This window comes from Protomyctophum bolini (genome assembly GCF_963924005.1).
Source record: "Protomyctophum bolini genome assembly, chromosome: 19".
NCBI lineage: Eukaryota > Metazoa > Chordata > Actinopteri > Myctophiformes > Myctophidae > Protomyctophum > Protomyctophum bolini.
The window spans coordinates 24,860,919-24,878,734 of record NC_137880.1 but is presented as its reverse complement, the minus strand read 5'-3'; the positions used below and the strand labels follow the sequence as shown (position 1 = coordinate 24,878,734).

The 17,816-nt window shown below is 44.2% G+C and overlaps 1 protein-coding gene across 1 annotated transcript; it reads right to left on the bottom strand.

Moving 5' to 3' along the window:
• Positions 1-5,697: 5,697 nt before the first annotated feature.
• Positions 5,698-15,300, bottom strand: trib2 (tribbles pseudokinase 2). Its single transcript, XM_080790798.1, has 3 exons — positions 13,804-15,300; positions 11,709-12,001; positions 5,698-8,263 (listed from the first exon to the last, which is right to left on the bottom strand). Exons 1-3 carry the CDS (start codon positions 14,071-14,073, stop codon positions 7,786-7,788), a joined length of 1,041 nt encoding a protein of 346 aa, XP_080646924.1. The 5' UTR covers positions 14,074-15,300; the 3' UTR covers positions 5,698-7,785.
• Positions 15,301-17,816: the final 2,516 nt, after the last annotated feature.

Genomic DNA, 17,816 nt, shown 5'->3' with positions numbered 1-17,816 from the left:
GGTCACTATTCTTTTCTTGTTTACCAAAGTGCCTATAGCCTATTTGGCTATTTTTTAGAATAATGTCAACAGTGATTGTATATTGTATTGTATGAATAGTTCCACTTTGAAAACCACTTTGAGCAGTGGTTCTAAAAGTGGGGGACCCCAACAGGTTGGGGGGGTTTCAGGGGTCAGCCAGCAAAATGTGTTAATATACTATAGCAGTGGTTTTCAATAGCCAATCTACACGCTCAGAACTTCTCACAATGCTGTGAGCTTGTAGATCGGATATTTTCAAAAACCTTGTAAACTTTGCAGACGACCTGGCACTACTCTCACACAGACACCACCAAATGCAAGAAAAAACCAAAATACTGGCAGAGACTTCCTCACAATTAGGACTCTCCATCCACAAGGGAAAAACACAACTAATAAAGATAAATAACACCAGCACAGAGCCAATCCTTCTAGGGGACAACGCGTTGGAAGAAGTAGAGTCCTTCACCTATTTGGGGAGTATCATCAGCAACCAGGGTGGTACTGATGCAGATGTGAAAGCTAGGATAGGTAAGGCAAGAACAGCATTCCTACTTCTCAAGAACATCTGGAGCTCTAACAAACAAAAATAAGAATATTTAACTCTAATGTAAAATCAGTCCTGCTTTATGGGGCAGAGACATGGAGAACAACAAAGACCAGTCCACAACAAATAAAGTGCAAACCTTCATCAATAAATGTCTCAGAAGAATCCTGAAAATACACTGGCCAGACAAGATCAGCAATATAGACCTATGGACGAAGACCAAACAACTCCCAGCAGCAAATGAAATCGGACGAAGAAGATGGAGATGGATCGGGCACACACTACGTAAGCCAGTGTCAAACACGACCAGACAGGCTCTGACATGGAACCCCCAGGGGAAGAGAAACAGAGGTCGGCCCAAAAACACCTGGCGGAGGGATCTCCAGGCAGACACCAAGAGGCTGGGAGGCACCTGGTCGCAGATAGAAAAGAACGCCAGTGACAGAGAACTCTGGAGGTCCCTTGTCGACGGCCTATACCCTGGAAAGGGTGTCAGGCGTAAGTAAAAGTAAGTAATAATGAGGGATTGGTTGATTGCTTGAAAGATGTATTAACAGTTTGGAGAATTACAGTACATTTCAAGCACAACTCAATACAAAACACCAATACACCACCAAGATACCCATTTACCTGTCTAAATACTTCCTTAATGTCAACGAAGTCCACACCCACAACACCAGAGGGAGTTCAACAAACCATGTGTAACCCAGATTCGGCACAAACAAGGGACTAAATTAATTCCTTGACTCCTTCAAAACCGCTCTCAGGGCACCTATACGGCTGCAATTCGAAACTGGCCCCCATAAAATCTGAATCCCCCACCCACCCCTTTTTCTCCTCACTGTATATGTTTTTTCTGTTCTGTTGTTTTCCTATACACAGGTTTAATGTTTGTCTTTAGTTTCCCCCCCCCCTTATTACCAACTCTATAATGATTTCCTGTTTTTGGTGTATATTTGTATGTCTCTAAATCTTATGATGAATTGAACAAGGTGGACCCTCTTGTAAACAAGTGTAATGCTTTATTGGGTCCTCACAGTTGACAGTTTTTGTATTGAGTTGTGCTTGAAATGTACTGTAATTCTGCAAACTGTTAATAAATACTTCGATCAATGAATCAAACAAACAAACCATAAAGCATTATAGCCTACTTGTTTACACTAGGGTCCACCATGTTCAATTCATCATAACATTTAGAGACGTAGAAATATACACTTCTATATAGCCAAAAGCAAAAACAAGGGAATTCTAGAGGTAAGAAATACATACAGTGAGAGGGGAAAAAGGGGATGGGTGGTGGAATCAGATTCTACGGGGGCCAGTTAAAACAGTGTTCCCTGACCGGGAATCGAACCCGGGCCGCGGCGGTGAGAACGCCGAATCCTAACCACTAGACCACCAAGGATCATAACAGATCCAATTTCAACTGTCATGTCGATTTTCTTTGCCATTAGGCTACTACACAGGTAAAAAAAGTGATCCTGCACAAACACAAAAACAGGTGGCTGTCTTGTCCAGTCGATATTGCGGTTTTAGTCACTATAATGAGCCTACCATATCCTGCAGTTGTAGCTAGCTTGTAGACTATGTGGTTTCGGGTTTCCCCTCGTTTCCGTTTGTAATGCGGGAGCTGGCGAAAACTTCTGGGAACTCAGATTAGGCTAATGCTAAGATTATGCTAATGCTAGCATGCTGTCTTCATCAGTGTAGCATGTCAAACCCACAGATGTTATAGTTAATCTCAAAAGTGATCAAATTATTTTGTGCAATTAAATGGTCAGATATTCAATGATAAAAAGTTTGTCAATACCAAAGATAGTAGGCCTAGTGTAAACTCTAAACAACTATCCTCTCTCTCTCTCTCTCTCTCTCTCTCTCAATGCAATTTAAATGAAGTTGAAGTCAAACTGAATGCACAAACCGCGGCGAGTCGGTAAACTGGCGAGTTCTCCGGATTTCAGTAGTAACGGCTGCAGCCTGCAGGAAGGTGCTCATCGTTTCATCTGCCCGTGTGAACACAACGCAGTAACGCACCATGTCTGTTTAGAGTGACTGACACACTTATGCAGGCCTAATTAATGTCAATATCAAACGTGTGTAAAGACAGCACAGACCTTAAACCACCTTGACCCAGGGCAACACGGTCAATTAGCTCCAGCTCCACCACTAGCGCCTAAACTGCTTGTGATTTTCGTTGTCATCTGCCTTTTTTTTTGTAATTCAATCTTGTTACAAACTAGTAGGTTAAGTATATTAACAAATAAATAACTTCTGACTCTAACATTACATGCCTTCTTTTTTTTTTAAGAATCCTGAAGGAGGCCTCCAAGTTTGTTTGTTGACATCAGGTTCGCTTAGGGGACCGCATGTAAATCCGACGGAGCATTAGTCCGACATGCGGACGCATCTCGGCGGGTTACTGATACAGCGTTCAGTTCATGACATGCATGCGCGTACTCTGGTAACCATGGCAACTTGATTATCAACATGATGCAATGTTGATAGCGCTCTTGTTGATAGTTGACGACGTCACGTCCACCACCTCACACGTGATTGGCTGAGCGCGTCCAGATCTCACATGCGATTGGCTGAAAAGGCGCAGACTACGTCACGCACCTGACGTTTATTAACCTTAACTGGTCCACTTGTCGTGCATGTTTTCTCATAGCTGTGAGTGAGCCTTCATACCACAGTATCGTTTTTCTTTACGCGTGAGCACATCTGATCAGTTACTTTTTAAGCTATGGTGGGATATAGGCCTACTAGATGGGCTAGAAGATCTGGGACTGGACATGCCCGCAAGGACCTCGCTTCCACGGTCCACAAGGTGGCGCGTTGTGACCGCCGCGACTCCAAATCCGTGATTTCCACGGACGTCAAGCGCGTAACTCCGTGTTTCTACGAGGAACATGCCAACGGCTGTCGACGGCGGGACTGTCCGTACCTTCACCTGAGGAGTGGGCCTAGAAGATCTCCCTTGCCATCTCCCCCGCGGTCTCGGTCTCCGGAGGATTGGAGGTCGGCACGTCGGCAGTTTTCCTCCGCCCCGTCCAGTCCTGAGGAGGACCAGTGGAGCGACCATGCCGCTACCACCATGATGGAATCAGGTGCCACCAGCCCCCTGGGAGAGGTAAGGGACTTAAGGGAGCTGCTCTATCAGTCATGTAGTTCTACTACCATCACCAAACCCCTGCAAGAGGAAAGGGAGCATCTCCAGCAGTCAGGTAGACATACTACCATCACCAGGCCTCCGAGAGAGGAACGGGAGCAGCTTCATCAGTCAGATAAGCCTACTACCATCACCAGGCCTCCGAGAGAGGAAAGGCAGCAGCTCCATCAGTCAGATAAGCCTACTACCATCACCAGGCCTCCGAGAGAGGAAAGGCAGCAGCTCCATCAGTCAGATAAGCCTACTACCATCACCAGGCCTCCGAGAGAGGAAAGGCAGCAGCTCCATCAGTCAGATAAGCCTACTACCATCACCAGGCCTCCGAGAGAGGAAAGGCAGCAGCTCCATCAGTCAGATAAGCCTACTACCATCACCAGGCCTCCGAGAGAGGAAAGGCAGCAGCTCCATCAGTCAGATAAGCCTACTACCATCACCAGGCCTCCGAGAGAGGAAAGGCAGCAGCTCCATCAGTCAGATACCCATACCATCATCACCAAGCCCTTGCGAGAGGAGGAGATCTATCAGCTAGAAGAACCTCTCCTAGAGCTGGATCTGGAAGAATTCCTTTGCTACTTGATGAAGAAAAAGGAAAAAGCAGCCTGAGGAAAAGAAGCCAGGATTCAGGACATCTCCAGGGGGCCACTTTTACGTAAACGAGTGTGTTGAGAAGAAAAGCCTCTCACCATTCCTCCATTAAGGAAGCCAGGGAATGAAATTAAAGAACTGAGAAAAAAAAGAAAGAAAAAGAAACGGTCCTTTTAAGGGCCACCTCCTCTCCTGTTGCTGTGACCTTGCCGTGGTGGAGAGGCTTAAGTGACTCTGACCCTGTGAGCAATGTCCTGCTCAGAGGTGAAGAGTCCAAACTAACAACAGCAAAGTCTATATTTAATTAGTGGTGTTTCATCCTAATATCTTATATTAAAATTGTCTTACCGGCACGCGGGCAGACTTTGGTGTCACGCCATAACCAAGCATATAATGAGTTCCCAATGCAGCTAGTGTTGTCTAACCTCAATGTGTCCTCATGCCATAAGGTGCAACCAATTCAGTCAGCTCCATATATGGGCACAAAAGGGGACATGCCCATATATGGGCATACTGATCACATCAGTGATCTCCATGTATGGGCATAAAAGGGACAAGGAGGGGGCATGGTGGCACAGTCAGTAGAGCTGGTATTGGATGAAGCCTGCACACCACAGGTATAAAAAAAAGACGTTCTTTATTGAAATACTGACAACTAAGTTTGTACTTTTATACTAAGGGAGTGCCCCCATTAACCGATCAAAACACCACATTTTGGTGCCCCTCCCATCACTACAGGTGTGACACGTCAACCTCGAGTGAGTAGGTGCAGGACCCAGACATATTGATGTAAATATAATCTGTTCAGAGATTTTAGTGCACTAATTAAAAACATTTTAAAACCATTTTAAAACATACATGTATATCTATACTAATTTCACCGGTACTTCAAATAAAGATCTCACAAGTCCTATCTACTAGGTCTGTGGGCTTAATAAAAAAATGTGCTTGTTCTCGTGATCACTATAGTTTGTGTTAATAGTGACGATTACATAATCATTGTGTCGTTAGCTCATATCCCTGTCTATGTAACCCAGGAGGGGAGAATGGACTTGTTAGATTATTAAACTTTATAGGAATAGAACCTGCATGTTGTGACCATGCGTGTTATGCCTTGCTGCAAATAGCCCATGTGTCCCTATTCTGGGCATGTTATAATAGGTGGAACATTTGTTGAAAATAACAGATCTGCAAGCTCACAGCGCATCTTCGAAGAGATTTGGTGTAGCAGGAAAAAAGTGGGCCATGGACAGACTCCTGAGCGACCACAGTCAATGAAGTGGGCAATTGTTAAACTCAATGTACGACGAAGGCGTTCTGTCACTGTGTGATTACATTACATTGTTCCCAGTATCATAATAAGGACAGAAAGGTCAAATAGCAGTTCACAATTTATTTACTGAATAAATCTTGGACAAAACACCAGAGTCTGTTACGATACAATCAGAACATCCGAGGCAGATCTCCCACCATGCACCACCCCCCTCTGAAATGAAACAAAGGAAAGAAAAAAAAAAGGACTCAACATTAGCACCAAATCAGCACCAACTTAAATAGGGGTATAGCTCATTCTACATTTAAAAAAAAAGAAAAACAAAGCAAAACTGTCCTTTTAAAAAGCATCAAATCAGGAAATAGCAAATTGAAAAACTTTCCACCGTTTTCTTTTTTTTTCCTTTTACAAAACAAGCAAAGAACCCCACCCACCCCCCCACCCCACCGCTAGGCAGGCTATAGCATTCATAGGGCACATGCCGATGACTAGATCAAAACAAAACACAAATTCAAGTAACATTGAGATACGACAAAACGTGTCCACTGGAACCCATTTTTAGACCATGATGATCGTTTTCACAGAACCTGTACAGGCAGTAGAAATTTTTACACGAGGCCCTGAAAAGACCGGGTCATAGTGATAGTATCATTGAATACGTTTTTTTAAAAGAAAGAGAGAAAAAAAAAAAAAGAGTAACTTCGGGAGACTGGGTGGCATGGGTGGTCCGGCACAGAAATACTGGCACAAAAGAATAAATTGTTTATTCTAAAACTTCAGACAGGCAATCTACACCCACCACATACTTTGAGCCTGTCCTGTGTCAGATATTGCCTACATTATACATGGAAAGAAAGTTCAAGAAAACAACCCTGCAATGTAAAAATTTAAATATATATATTCATATTTATATATATATATTTATATAATATATATAGTTGTTACAATTTAAATAAATGTTACATGTCATTTTTTTGTTTTTTTCATTGACTTTAAATAAGAGGAAGCTAAGTTTTAAGAGGTGGACTCTTTCGTATCACCTAACCTTAACGCATCAAGCTGCACGATGCCACATTAGGAGGCTTACTGAGAGAACTTGCAAATTAAGGTTTAGGAAGGGAGATTAAAGCAGCAGTAACAACAGAATGCAATAGCTTAATAGAAACTAAAATATGTGGCAGCAAAATCCTGTGTCAATTTATCCATTTTGTAACACAGTGACCAAACGTAACCAAATGAACTGTTTACATTTGTTCACTCCCATAGATGAACACTCAGAATTTTATGAGTTTGTCATTGACAAAGGTAGAACAATGAACAGTGTGGTGAAGGCCTAACATGATGTTGAGGAAGGTGTAAGTACATGTGACTCAAGAAGTTGTATGTGAAGGAGTTTACCGACCGTGTATGTCAGAAATTACGAACATTTTAAATGTCATGTTAAACCCAAGTGAGAAATGGGGGGGAAAAACAAACGTTTTCAAAATAAAAAGCAAAAAACACAGATGAGGTCAACTATCTTGATGCGTGTGAGAACAGGCAGAAGCCAAGTCTGGTTGAAACCAACAGTCCAGGGTCTGTGAGCTAACCTCAATATAGGCTAGAATACATTAGGCTTTGGGGAAGGGATGGAGGGGATTTCTGACCCTGGTTCCTGTGGTTATGGGTCAATGCTACCTAAAGCTATACAAGAGGAAACAAAACTCATTACTGTAGGAGGAGTGGCGTGGTTGTGGTTCGTTCAGTTATTCTGACTTTTCCCCCTGGTTCTTCTGTCCCTTCCTGCTTTCCGTAGTGTCACAAACGGCGTGCACCTCTACTTTTTCAAAAGAGCACGACATTAAACCAAATAGATCTGAAAAAGAACATTTGCTACATCGTTTTGCGACTTGCATGTCTGCCGGTGTCAACCTCCCCCCACCTCACCCCTGCCAGGGAAAGGGGCGGGGGAGAGGGTAGCGTCACCGACTGATGCCATTTGCCAGGTTCAAGGTTTTCCCTGGAATGGTGGGAATAAAACAAGATGGAAACACCTTTTGTTGTTGTTAGTGACAAATGTTCATCTCCTAATCTCTAACATACACTTGTTTGTTTTGCAGTTTCTATTCTTTTCCCCCTCCTTGGCTCTGCCGTGAGCGTGGCGGAGCCAACCGTGGTGGAGTCGACCCTTTGTGCTTAAGGGGAGGAGGGGGCTCAGCTGAAGAACTGCTCCAACTCCTCTTCCATGCTCACTTCGGGGACTGTCTGCTCCTGCTCTCGTTCTCCTCGGCCGGGAGGAGCTAAGCCCCCACCTGTGGCCCCGGATGCGGCGAACCAGGGGTGCTCCAGGATCTCTCGGGAGGTGAGCCGCTCGGCGGGCTCCCGGCGCAGGATGGAGCGGATCAGGCACTTAGCCTTAGGCGTGAGTGTCTCGGGGATGCTGAAGTGTCCCCTGCGGATCTTGCTGAACAGCGAGCCGGGCTCTACGTCGTGGAAGGGGTAGCGCCCCACCAGGATGGTGTACAGCATGACGCCCAAGCTCCAGACGTCAGCTGCCTTGCCAGAGTAACTGCCACTGGCGTTGAGGATCTCTGGGCTGACGTAAGCTGGACAGCCATGCTTGTCGGACAGGGAGTCGTCGTGACCATCCAGGATGTAGGTGTCCTCAAGGCTCTCGAGCTTTACCAGGCTCCTGCAGACACAAGACAATACAAAAAAGTTAAAAAACATAATTATTATGTCAACAAATTCATAAGGTACAGCATAAAAGTATAATAATGCAATAAAACAATGCGTCAAAATCTATTTTCTCAACATCAAAGCTCCACATTGTTCTAGAGAGGCCAGTGGGGTACATTTTGCTGATGGTAATCTAGCAATTTTAAAACAATCATTATTGGATGTACAAAGAGGCTCCAAATGATGCATTTTGTGGCATTCTTTGAGGGGCGCCAGCCCCTCCTATGCCCAGCTTTGAGTGTTTGTGTAAACAAAATTAATGAAGACAAGTGAGGACTGAGGACCCAAATGTGATTGGCCGGCGTGATTGGGTGAGAGATGTGCCATTGGTTGAGAATGAGATGATGTATGATGACGTATGATAAGAGCGCCCCTCACTTCACACAGGTGTGATTTTCTTTCCTGGCTTAACACGGAGACAAAATAAGGGTTGCGCACGATAAAACCTTGGCAATGCACGATACATAATTAATTAATCCTAGCGGTAAATGAATCATTCTATCCTAAATCTTGCTGGCCTAATCTCTAAATTATTAGTCTCAACAACCCAACAATGTTCAGGACTGTAATTAAATGAAACTATCAAATAATTTATTGTGGAAAGCAATATTGCATTATATAATGTGAAGTCTTATAGTCTTATTGGTTTCTTCTCTGCCATGATCCTCTTGAGTGCAGATCAAGATATCAAGAAGCCTTTTGAGAGAGACTAACCCGAGCGGCCAATAACTGATTTTCAATAGGCAAATAGAAAATCTGCCATTTTATTTGAGTGACACGTCATGCGACAACGTATAAATTAGGCCTTAGAATTAGAATTAGTCAAAGCTCTGGCAACATTCACCACACGCAGAGCAAAGAGACAAACTTGTGCCGGCTGTTAAGCGCTGCCAACTATGTGCCATAACTGTGAGCCATGTAGTAGCATCTTCTGGGAGCAAACTGAACTGTTGTTCAGTTTTACTAGGGGGGAAAGAGAACCAGGAAGCACTGGCTTATACATATTCAAAACTATATTCTCTGCTGTCCTGGCTGACGCATGCAAGACAACTCAGCACAGCCCAGGAGTTGCCAATAAGGGCAATTTGACTTGAGAAGGTGGCTTAATTTTTATGTCAATATGCTGTAAAGTACAATACCACCACCACCCTGACAGCAATATTATATTTGTATGTACATAATGTCCCCTGTTCACAGACACTGAACCAAATGTTGGTTCCAGAGGAAGTATGTCCTTGCCTGAACAGCAACTAATTTATAGGTCACAGAGCAGACCTGCAGTACAATCAACATGGTTTAACGCCTGCTGATCATACTGAACAGTCTCTGCAAGCAATCATTGGAGCTATGGTCTAATCCATTGTTTTAATCATAGCACACAGCCTCTTCATTTGAGCTATGCAAGATTCTGTGTAGTGATCCAAAAATATCTCTGCTGAGCTACGGGTAGGAGTAAAAGAAAAACGGAGCAGCCCTGGAGCCTGTGCAAGGTGGCTCTGCTGTGCTGTTGGATTCCACTCGTGGCCGGCCTCTGACCTACAGACTTTATACAAGATGGTGGTTGGTCAATGGCAAACAGCAGTGTGACATAACCAGGTCAAGAACTTAACACATGCTGTAGAAACCTTCTGTGGCACTATCGGCTGTCTCTCTGTCCCGCACTCTGTCCCTCTCTCAAATTTCGGTCCTTCTCTGGACATCCACTCGAGCCCTTGAGTACTACACTTTGGTTGGAACCAGAGTGGATAGATTTCACTGTGTAGTTTATGAATTGAACACATTGATAAAGTTCCCTGCTGCGGTTATATACAGCACAGTGTGAACGCAAATGCAGCAAATTAAAAATGGAAGAATGATGCAACTTCTCCGCCCATTCGCATCGAGTCTACCGAAGTAAAGGTGAGAATACGACCTTAATCTCAGTGACTGAAGGAGCTTTTAGCTTATCTGTACACTCGTCTTCACCGAGCCATGGATGGCGGGCTAAAATGGTGAAAGCACACCCTTGACAGGAGCTGAAACACTCAGCGTGCCCCAATACTGTCTTGCGCCATCACTCTCAAAATTCAGCAGCCATCAATCATTTAAGGGAGGGCATGGCATCCCGGCCCTGGGAGTAGGAGAGCATGGCAGCCAAGGTTGTCAGGCTCATATTGAATACGCGAGGCAGCTCAGCTTCCCGTTTTCCACAGCCGGTGCCAGAGACTGACGCCATGCATTTGGAGAGGGGGCATCCGGTGGCAGGCTGTGCTCCTGGCACTGGGTGTTAGTCAAGCACCAGCTTTGGTAGATTTATAGATGGTAGATATTGATTTTAATTTTATGGACTCTCTGCCAAGATAACGAGGAAAGGGACGAACTACAAATGTTTTTGAATCAGCGACAGACAATAAATAGAATTCAGACAGAAATTGCTGTGGCAATTGACAATGCATGGATATTGTGGATGCAATTTGCAAATGCCGTCACCAGGGGGCAGTAAGTCTATGCAATCCCAGACCCAGAGTCACCAAACTAATAGCCTATTCTTGCTGATCCCTACAGAAGTGCAGGCTTAAATGGCAAAATACCAAGTTCCCAACATCTGTCGCACAAAAGCAACTTCTGGCAACTTATCAAAGAGCAGTTCTGCTTGATGGGCACGGATCAGTCACACCACTGCCTATGTTTCCACATTAAACTTCATTCATTCCATAGTATACCCCCAGTCCCTTATTTAACTTAACCACTTGTACCCTAGCGTTCCTATTCTGGATTAAACATTAGGTAAAAATAACACGGCATGTTGTGGGCTTTCAGATCGTTATTTTTAGGAAATAGATTTGGTGTAGAGGGGAAAAAGGAGTAGACCTAGTATAGAGTCCTGGGGGACCCCGGTCAACAAAACATAGGTTAAATGACACTTCAAAAACAAATGCATACATAACCAGTAGGCCAGTCAATTTTAGGTTTTAACCAAAATAAATTGCAATAGTAAACGTTCCAAGGTTTTTTATGACCCTTAGGATCATCCAAATAAACAAAAATTGTCAATTAAATAATTAGTGGATCATGGTAAATGCAGGGGTTGAAAGTTGGGGTACCATTAACAACCAATATAAAAGGCAATTGTCATTATGCTTTAAGTAGCATGTGACGTTTGGACAAAAAACACTCCTTGGGCTAACTTATGCTATAGCCCAAATGTGCTGAAAGGGCTGATGTTTTGTGTACATTGTAAGATTTGTGGGGAGATATTGAAGCTCGATGTCATCTCAGTTTACAGTCTCTCGTTCTGCGATACGCAAAGATGACACTCACTCGACTGCTAAACACATACAAACAGGAGGAAACCAGACAACTGAAAGGTGAATCCAACCAGACAGCCTTTAGCAGCAGCAACATATCTCAACGCTCACCTGTCCTCATTCTTGAAGACAAACTTCCTCAGTTTGAGGTCACGAAGGACCAATCCATTGTCGTGGCAGTGTGCCACAGCTGACGCTATCTGATGGAACAGTCGGGCGGCCTCGTCTTCCCGCAGCTTCTTGCACATGCGGACGAAAGAGTGCATGTCGCCATGGCTCCTCTCAAAGAACACATAGGCCCGTGTCTCCCCGAGCAGGATCTCCACTATCTGGTTGATGTGTTGGTGTGTGCCAAGGGCAAAGTAGGCTGCCAGGGACTCCTGGTAGCGGCCAATGTCAAACACCTGCGACAGCATAGGGAGGAGAATTAGTCGGTCTCATTAGATGGTTAAGTTGCCATTGTGGATCTCATTATGCCTTAGAAGTGTTAACTTCGTGTCAGGAGAGTGTTCAATCTGAACCACTGGTGCAAAATGATCCGGTTTGTCTGTTTCCCACCCTTTAAACATGCAATCAAGATAAAATAAAATACTATATGTTGCTTTGTTCAGGGGGCAGGGAGGGTAGGTAATGGATCTTGAAATACAGGCAAACTGAAAACACCTTAGTGAATTGGAATGTAAATGCAGACAATCAATTTACAATTTAGGCATTTAGCAGACGTGCTTAATCCAGAGCGATTTACATTAAGCAAGAACAAAAAAGCATGGCAATACATGCATACATGTATGCAATATGCATATTACATACATAAAAAGTAGTTATCATGAAACATGTGTAAGCTAAGAACGTAACAGTGGAATATCTATATAATGAAACTATACATGTATACTATGTATAGTTTAATTATATAGATATAGACCAGTGTCTTGGTTTCCATAGTAACCCCTCAATTGACTTTCAGTAAAGGCCGACGGCTGTACAGGTGAGATGGCTTCTCCACGCGTATGCTATGCAATAGGCAGTCAATACATGGGCTCCCCCATAGCCCCTGAAGGTCTAAAGTTATGACCTGGATTTCTGGCTCGGCAAGAGCCATCAATCCTAGAGGCGTAAATTGAACTTCTGTGGAAGGTACAATGAAAACGGTCACAGAGAAATTGCAGTCAGGAAACCAGTAAATCTAGCTTGGAGCCCGAGTCAAAGGCTGTGGATTCATTCTTGCCAGCCATGTCGCCACAGTACCTCAGTCACAGTGCATATATGGGATATTTACAGTTCCTTACGAGCCCACTGGTGCATATAACCATCATCTCAATTCATTAAGCCGTTTTAAGCCTGCTTAATGCTCATAATGTTTAATAATACTCCTGGGACATTCCAGTGTCCATGTAATTCAAAGTAAAGTATACAGTATACAATATACAGTAGTGTGTGTGTGTGTGTGTGTGTGTGTGTGTGTGTGGGGAGGGGTGTTTTTCAGTTTTAAGAAATGGCACCAAAGTTCTGACGTTCTACCAAACATATGCCTATACAAGCAGTTGTCTTGTCTTCCTACTCCAAGACTCATGGAATTATGTATTGTTTTGTGTGCCAATTGAAATGTGCATGACAAGCATGCATGAGACAGTATATACACTTGCAATGGCGAAACATCCCGCATTCAATTGTTTAACAATGGAGAACAAAGCCGCTGGGTAAAGGACTTTGAAGAGGAGTGTGTATGTATGTGGTTACTCATTCTTTTGTCAGCGTTACATCATGCAACCCAAACCACACGGCGCGGTGCCTGGATCTCCATTCACTTTTTCCATTAGGCTGCTATTTTACTACATATTACAAACTGGAGGCAAAGAATATATATATGTGCCAATATTCCAAAGGATTAGTGTGCGTGCAACAATGGGACTATGCTTTCGAGTCGAATTGTGTTCCATTGACATATATATGCATTAGGCTACATAATGGATAAGCACCGTCTAAAAGCATACTTTTAGAAATAAATTACTTTAAAATGCACCCTGATGTCCTCAAGAGTTTTCTAGCTTACGAATTAATTCTTCATATTATTTATATGACATTGCATTTACACAAGTTTTTGCAAAAACAAAGGAGGTGGGATGACTTTTGTGCAAACTGCAGTTTTTATTATTATTATCATGGTCGATTAATATGCTGCCAATCATGCATGGGTCAAATTCCTCACCTTACAGACGAGTTGTTCCCCGCTGTGCAGGTGGGCGGCTCTGAACACGTGGTCTCCCTCCAGAGGCTCCAACAAAAGGTAATCCCCAATGCGGGAGATACAGTGCGAGGAGTCCGGGGTCTCTGGCGGGCTGGGGGAGCCGAGGTTTGGACTGAAACTCTGGCTCGACTCTGTAGTCCTCAGGCAAGACAACTCTTCGAAGTCGTGCGATTTGTGCCGCGATCTCCCATAACGTGAAATGTTAATGGGGTTTGACCTCTGTATGTTCATGAGGGAATGATGTAATAACTCCACAAAGCCGGGGCCTTCCTCCTCCACCTATTCACCACCGCGCTCCGGGAAGCACCGTGGTCGTTGTAAACTTAGTATATAGTGCAATGGTGTTGTGCAACAACAGTTCAAACACTTTGTAGTTATTCTTAAATAAACAAAAATCTTGAGTTTAAATCAAGGTTTTTTTTGTCGGTTCTTGCTGATACCCGTTATTATAGATGACTATCAAACAGTGAGACAGACAGTCAAAGCTCGGTGGCTGGTTCGTAATACAATGGGGGAATTAAAGAGGGGGGGGCACTTTTACAAAGATGTATCTCTTTTCCAACGTTTATCTACTTGGTCCGCTTCGATTTCCACAAATGATCCAATAATACGAATACAAAAATGTTAATTTAAAATGCAAGTCTTTGCACAGATCGGGTGCAATTTCAGCAGCAGTGCGGGTTTAAGTGACTAAAGAATTGCAACAAAAGGCAATGCTATCAAACGTCAGCTTTGCAACGAGGACTGCTTGCTAACGTTAAATTAGCCCTAAGCCCACACAGCTCGTCTGGTTAGCTTATCTCGCCGGTTTAAATGGTAATGGCACGTTTCATAGAACCGAAACAACTATAGTTGGATGGCACTTGCATGCAAAGACAACAACGACGAAAATACGATTATATAAAAAATGGAAGGAAGTTTTTTTTGCAAGCTTCAGTTACTGAATTAAACCGGAATAGTCAAACACACACAAGTGAATGATAGCAGGTGCAGGCAGGGGGGTTGGGGCTATCTAGTTAGCTTCCTTGCTAACTAGTACCAGGTCAGTGCAGCTAGTGGCCTTCTTCTTGCTCCCCAGATACCAGATCCATGCACGGCGATTGTCATCAAACATACGTTGATAAACCCCCCATCGAGAGTACAAGAGGTGAGCCTTTGTTGTTGTGGTGCCGGGAGTCGATCGGTGTCCTTTCTGCGGCGGCGGTGGAGCTTCGTTTTTGTTATTCTTCTAATGGGAAAAAAATCCAAAAAGGAACAATCGTCGCCGCTTGAAGCTGCTGGAAGGGAACGATAAATGAAGGGACGGCCGGCCGACTTTCCCAGGCCTATCCCTGGATTCAGCAGGACATCCTCTTCTCCCGTGGTTCTGCCTGCCGTCGGTCCGTACCTACGTGGCTGGCTCTGACTGAGAGGATCTAGTCCATTCAGTGCCTACACGCACACACACACTGTGCCTCCGTGCAAGAGCTGACTAGTACTTCCACACACACACACACACACACACACACACACACACACAGGCGCTAAACCCTCCTCCACCGACCCGCCCCCCCTGACGTAACTCAAACAGTGAAACCCCATTGGCTTCCTATATGACTAATAATATGCGGTCATGTGAGAGCCGTGTAGTGTGAGGCAGAGTGTGAGGTACCCCCCCCCCTACAAATCTAAATGTGTCCCATACTGGTAAATTGGCTGGGAGGGGGGGATGGGATGTGGGATGGGATGATGAGAGGAGAGCGGAGCTATACTGTAACATGGCGTGTTGCAAATGTGCTTCCTCTTGAAATGTCATTCATGGGAAGATAGGGGATTTTCCACCGTCGATGTTGTTGATGCTGCTATTGTTTTCAAGGTGTTGCACCATAGTTCATTTGCATCTCTCTCCTCTCTCTGTCTGCACTGCAATTCTATACCCTCATGACTGTTTAATGTTTTCCTTGTTTTCCCTGGAAGAGCAGGGCGTGTGAGAAATGGAAGGATTGAGGCATTGAGCAATTCTTGTGTAGGAATGTAGGTCGTTGAGAGGAATGCTTGCAGCTGGACGTGGGACAGTGACAGAAGTGGTCCTTTAAACCTCTCCTTCCCTTGTTGCTTGCTTGCAGGCAGGGACACACACACACACACACACACTCACTAATGCTTTTTGGCTTTTTTCTTTTTTTTTTTTTTTTACTAAATCCCCCGCAACATGGAAATGCATTTTTCACACAGAAGCCTCTCATCTCAGAATTGTGGTTCACAGATGCAGAATGTGATTCACCCACACACTAACATACCTCAGATACATTGTGTGTGTGTGTGTGTGTGTGTGTGTGTGTGTGTGTGTGTGTGCGTGCGTGCGTGCGTGCACGCACGTGCGTGCACGTGTGTGTGTGTGTGTGTGTGTGTGTGTGTGTGTGTGTGTGTGTGTGTGATGTCACACATTCAATTTAATTTCAGTAATCTCATCTTTGCAAGCCACCCACTATATGCTATAGTAATGCAGCTAATGCTGGGGTGGGCATGCAACAGTACATTGTATAATATGCAATACAATTTACTATAATATGAAGAAACCAATGAATTATGAACACGCTGTAGATTACTATACTCCAGATAAAAACAAATACATGGATTGCCAATTTGCCATCATAACATTGTCATAATTTTACCTATTCTCTGTCTCCTGTCATTTCCTCCTCATCTGATCTTCTCAGAAGATGACAGGAACACGTTCTGTCCTTGGACTCCTTACACTGGTCAGTGGTCAGTGACCTACAAATCAAACCTTTTTCTTTTCTCATGGTTGCAGTGGTTCTAGATATATGAATGCCTTCCTATAATTATGACTAATAATATGCTGTTTCCCCTGTATCGCTTTTTCACCCTCATGCCATCAGGATAAAGTTACCGTGCCATGAAAAAAGGTCAGTTTTAGTAGGAGTTTTGTTCTCTCAGCCATCGCGGCATTAAACAAACTGCCCCGTCGATAGGATGGTTCTGTACACAGTAGGGACCTCATGTTTTTGTATTGTCTTGGTGTAATGTTTTCTGTACTATGTGTTGTTTTGTTGTGGGGTGTTGAACAGACCTGTGAAGATGAATATCCTTTGGGACAATAAAGATTATTATTATTATTATGCCAGTTAAATGCATGAAATGTAGACAGAAGGTAAACATTTCTAAATAGGTTGCTGCTGTGGTGCATTTCTGCAGTACATTCATACAGTTTGGTATTTGCACATTACTGTAACATCAAACAGACCGGCCTCCGCGATGGATTCCGCTAAGCCTGGAACACAGCTGTGCATGGAACAGAATAATAATCCCCAAAGATTCCCTTTGTCCCCATTCCCTGACGGTTCGCCTGACTCATTTCTAGGGGAGAGAGAGAGGCACACAGCACTCGAGAAAATCCACCAGAGCACATCAGCTCTCTAGACACGTCTATACTCTGAGGAGTTGCGGCATGCTGCCCAAGCAGTGTCTTCCATGCAGCACAGAGCCGGTGGTGTGTGTGTGTGTGTGTGTGTGTGTGTGTGTGGGTGCACTGAAACCGAGATGTGTCCCGGAAGACTCCAGAGGTCAGCGAGGACGAGTGAGCATCTCTGAATCAAGTCCCCGGAGCGGTCCTTCTCCCCGCCCTCCTAATAGGCTGCACGCCCCCAGACACACACACACACACACACACCCTATCCAGACAATGAACTGAGGTCAGCCTCATCCTGCAATATTGAGGTTATTGGGAAGACTTATAAGATCTCAAGTCTGGCCCTAAGGGTCTGGATCCAAAATATGCAGAGTTTGGAAGCTTTATTGTGTCACCAAACGTTGATTGTTTTCTGTGCACTGCACATATTATACACTTGTAAAGTTGTAGTGTTGATTGAACTCATTCTCATTTGTACACACCTGGGACTCTGTAACACTCTGGATTTTACTGTGTAGCAACCAATTCAGCTAGCCAGCTTACCCACCACAGTGCTGCAAGG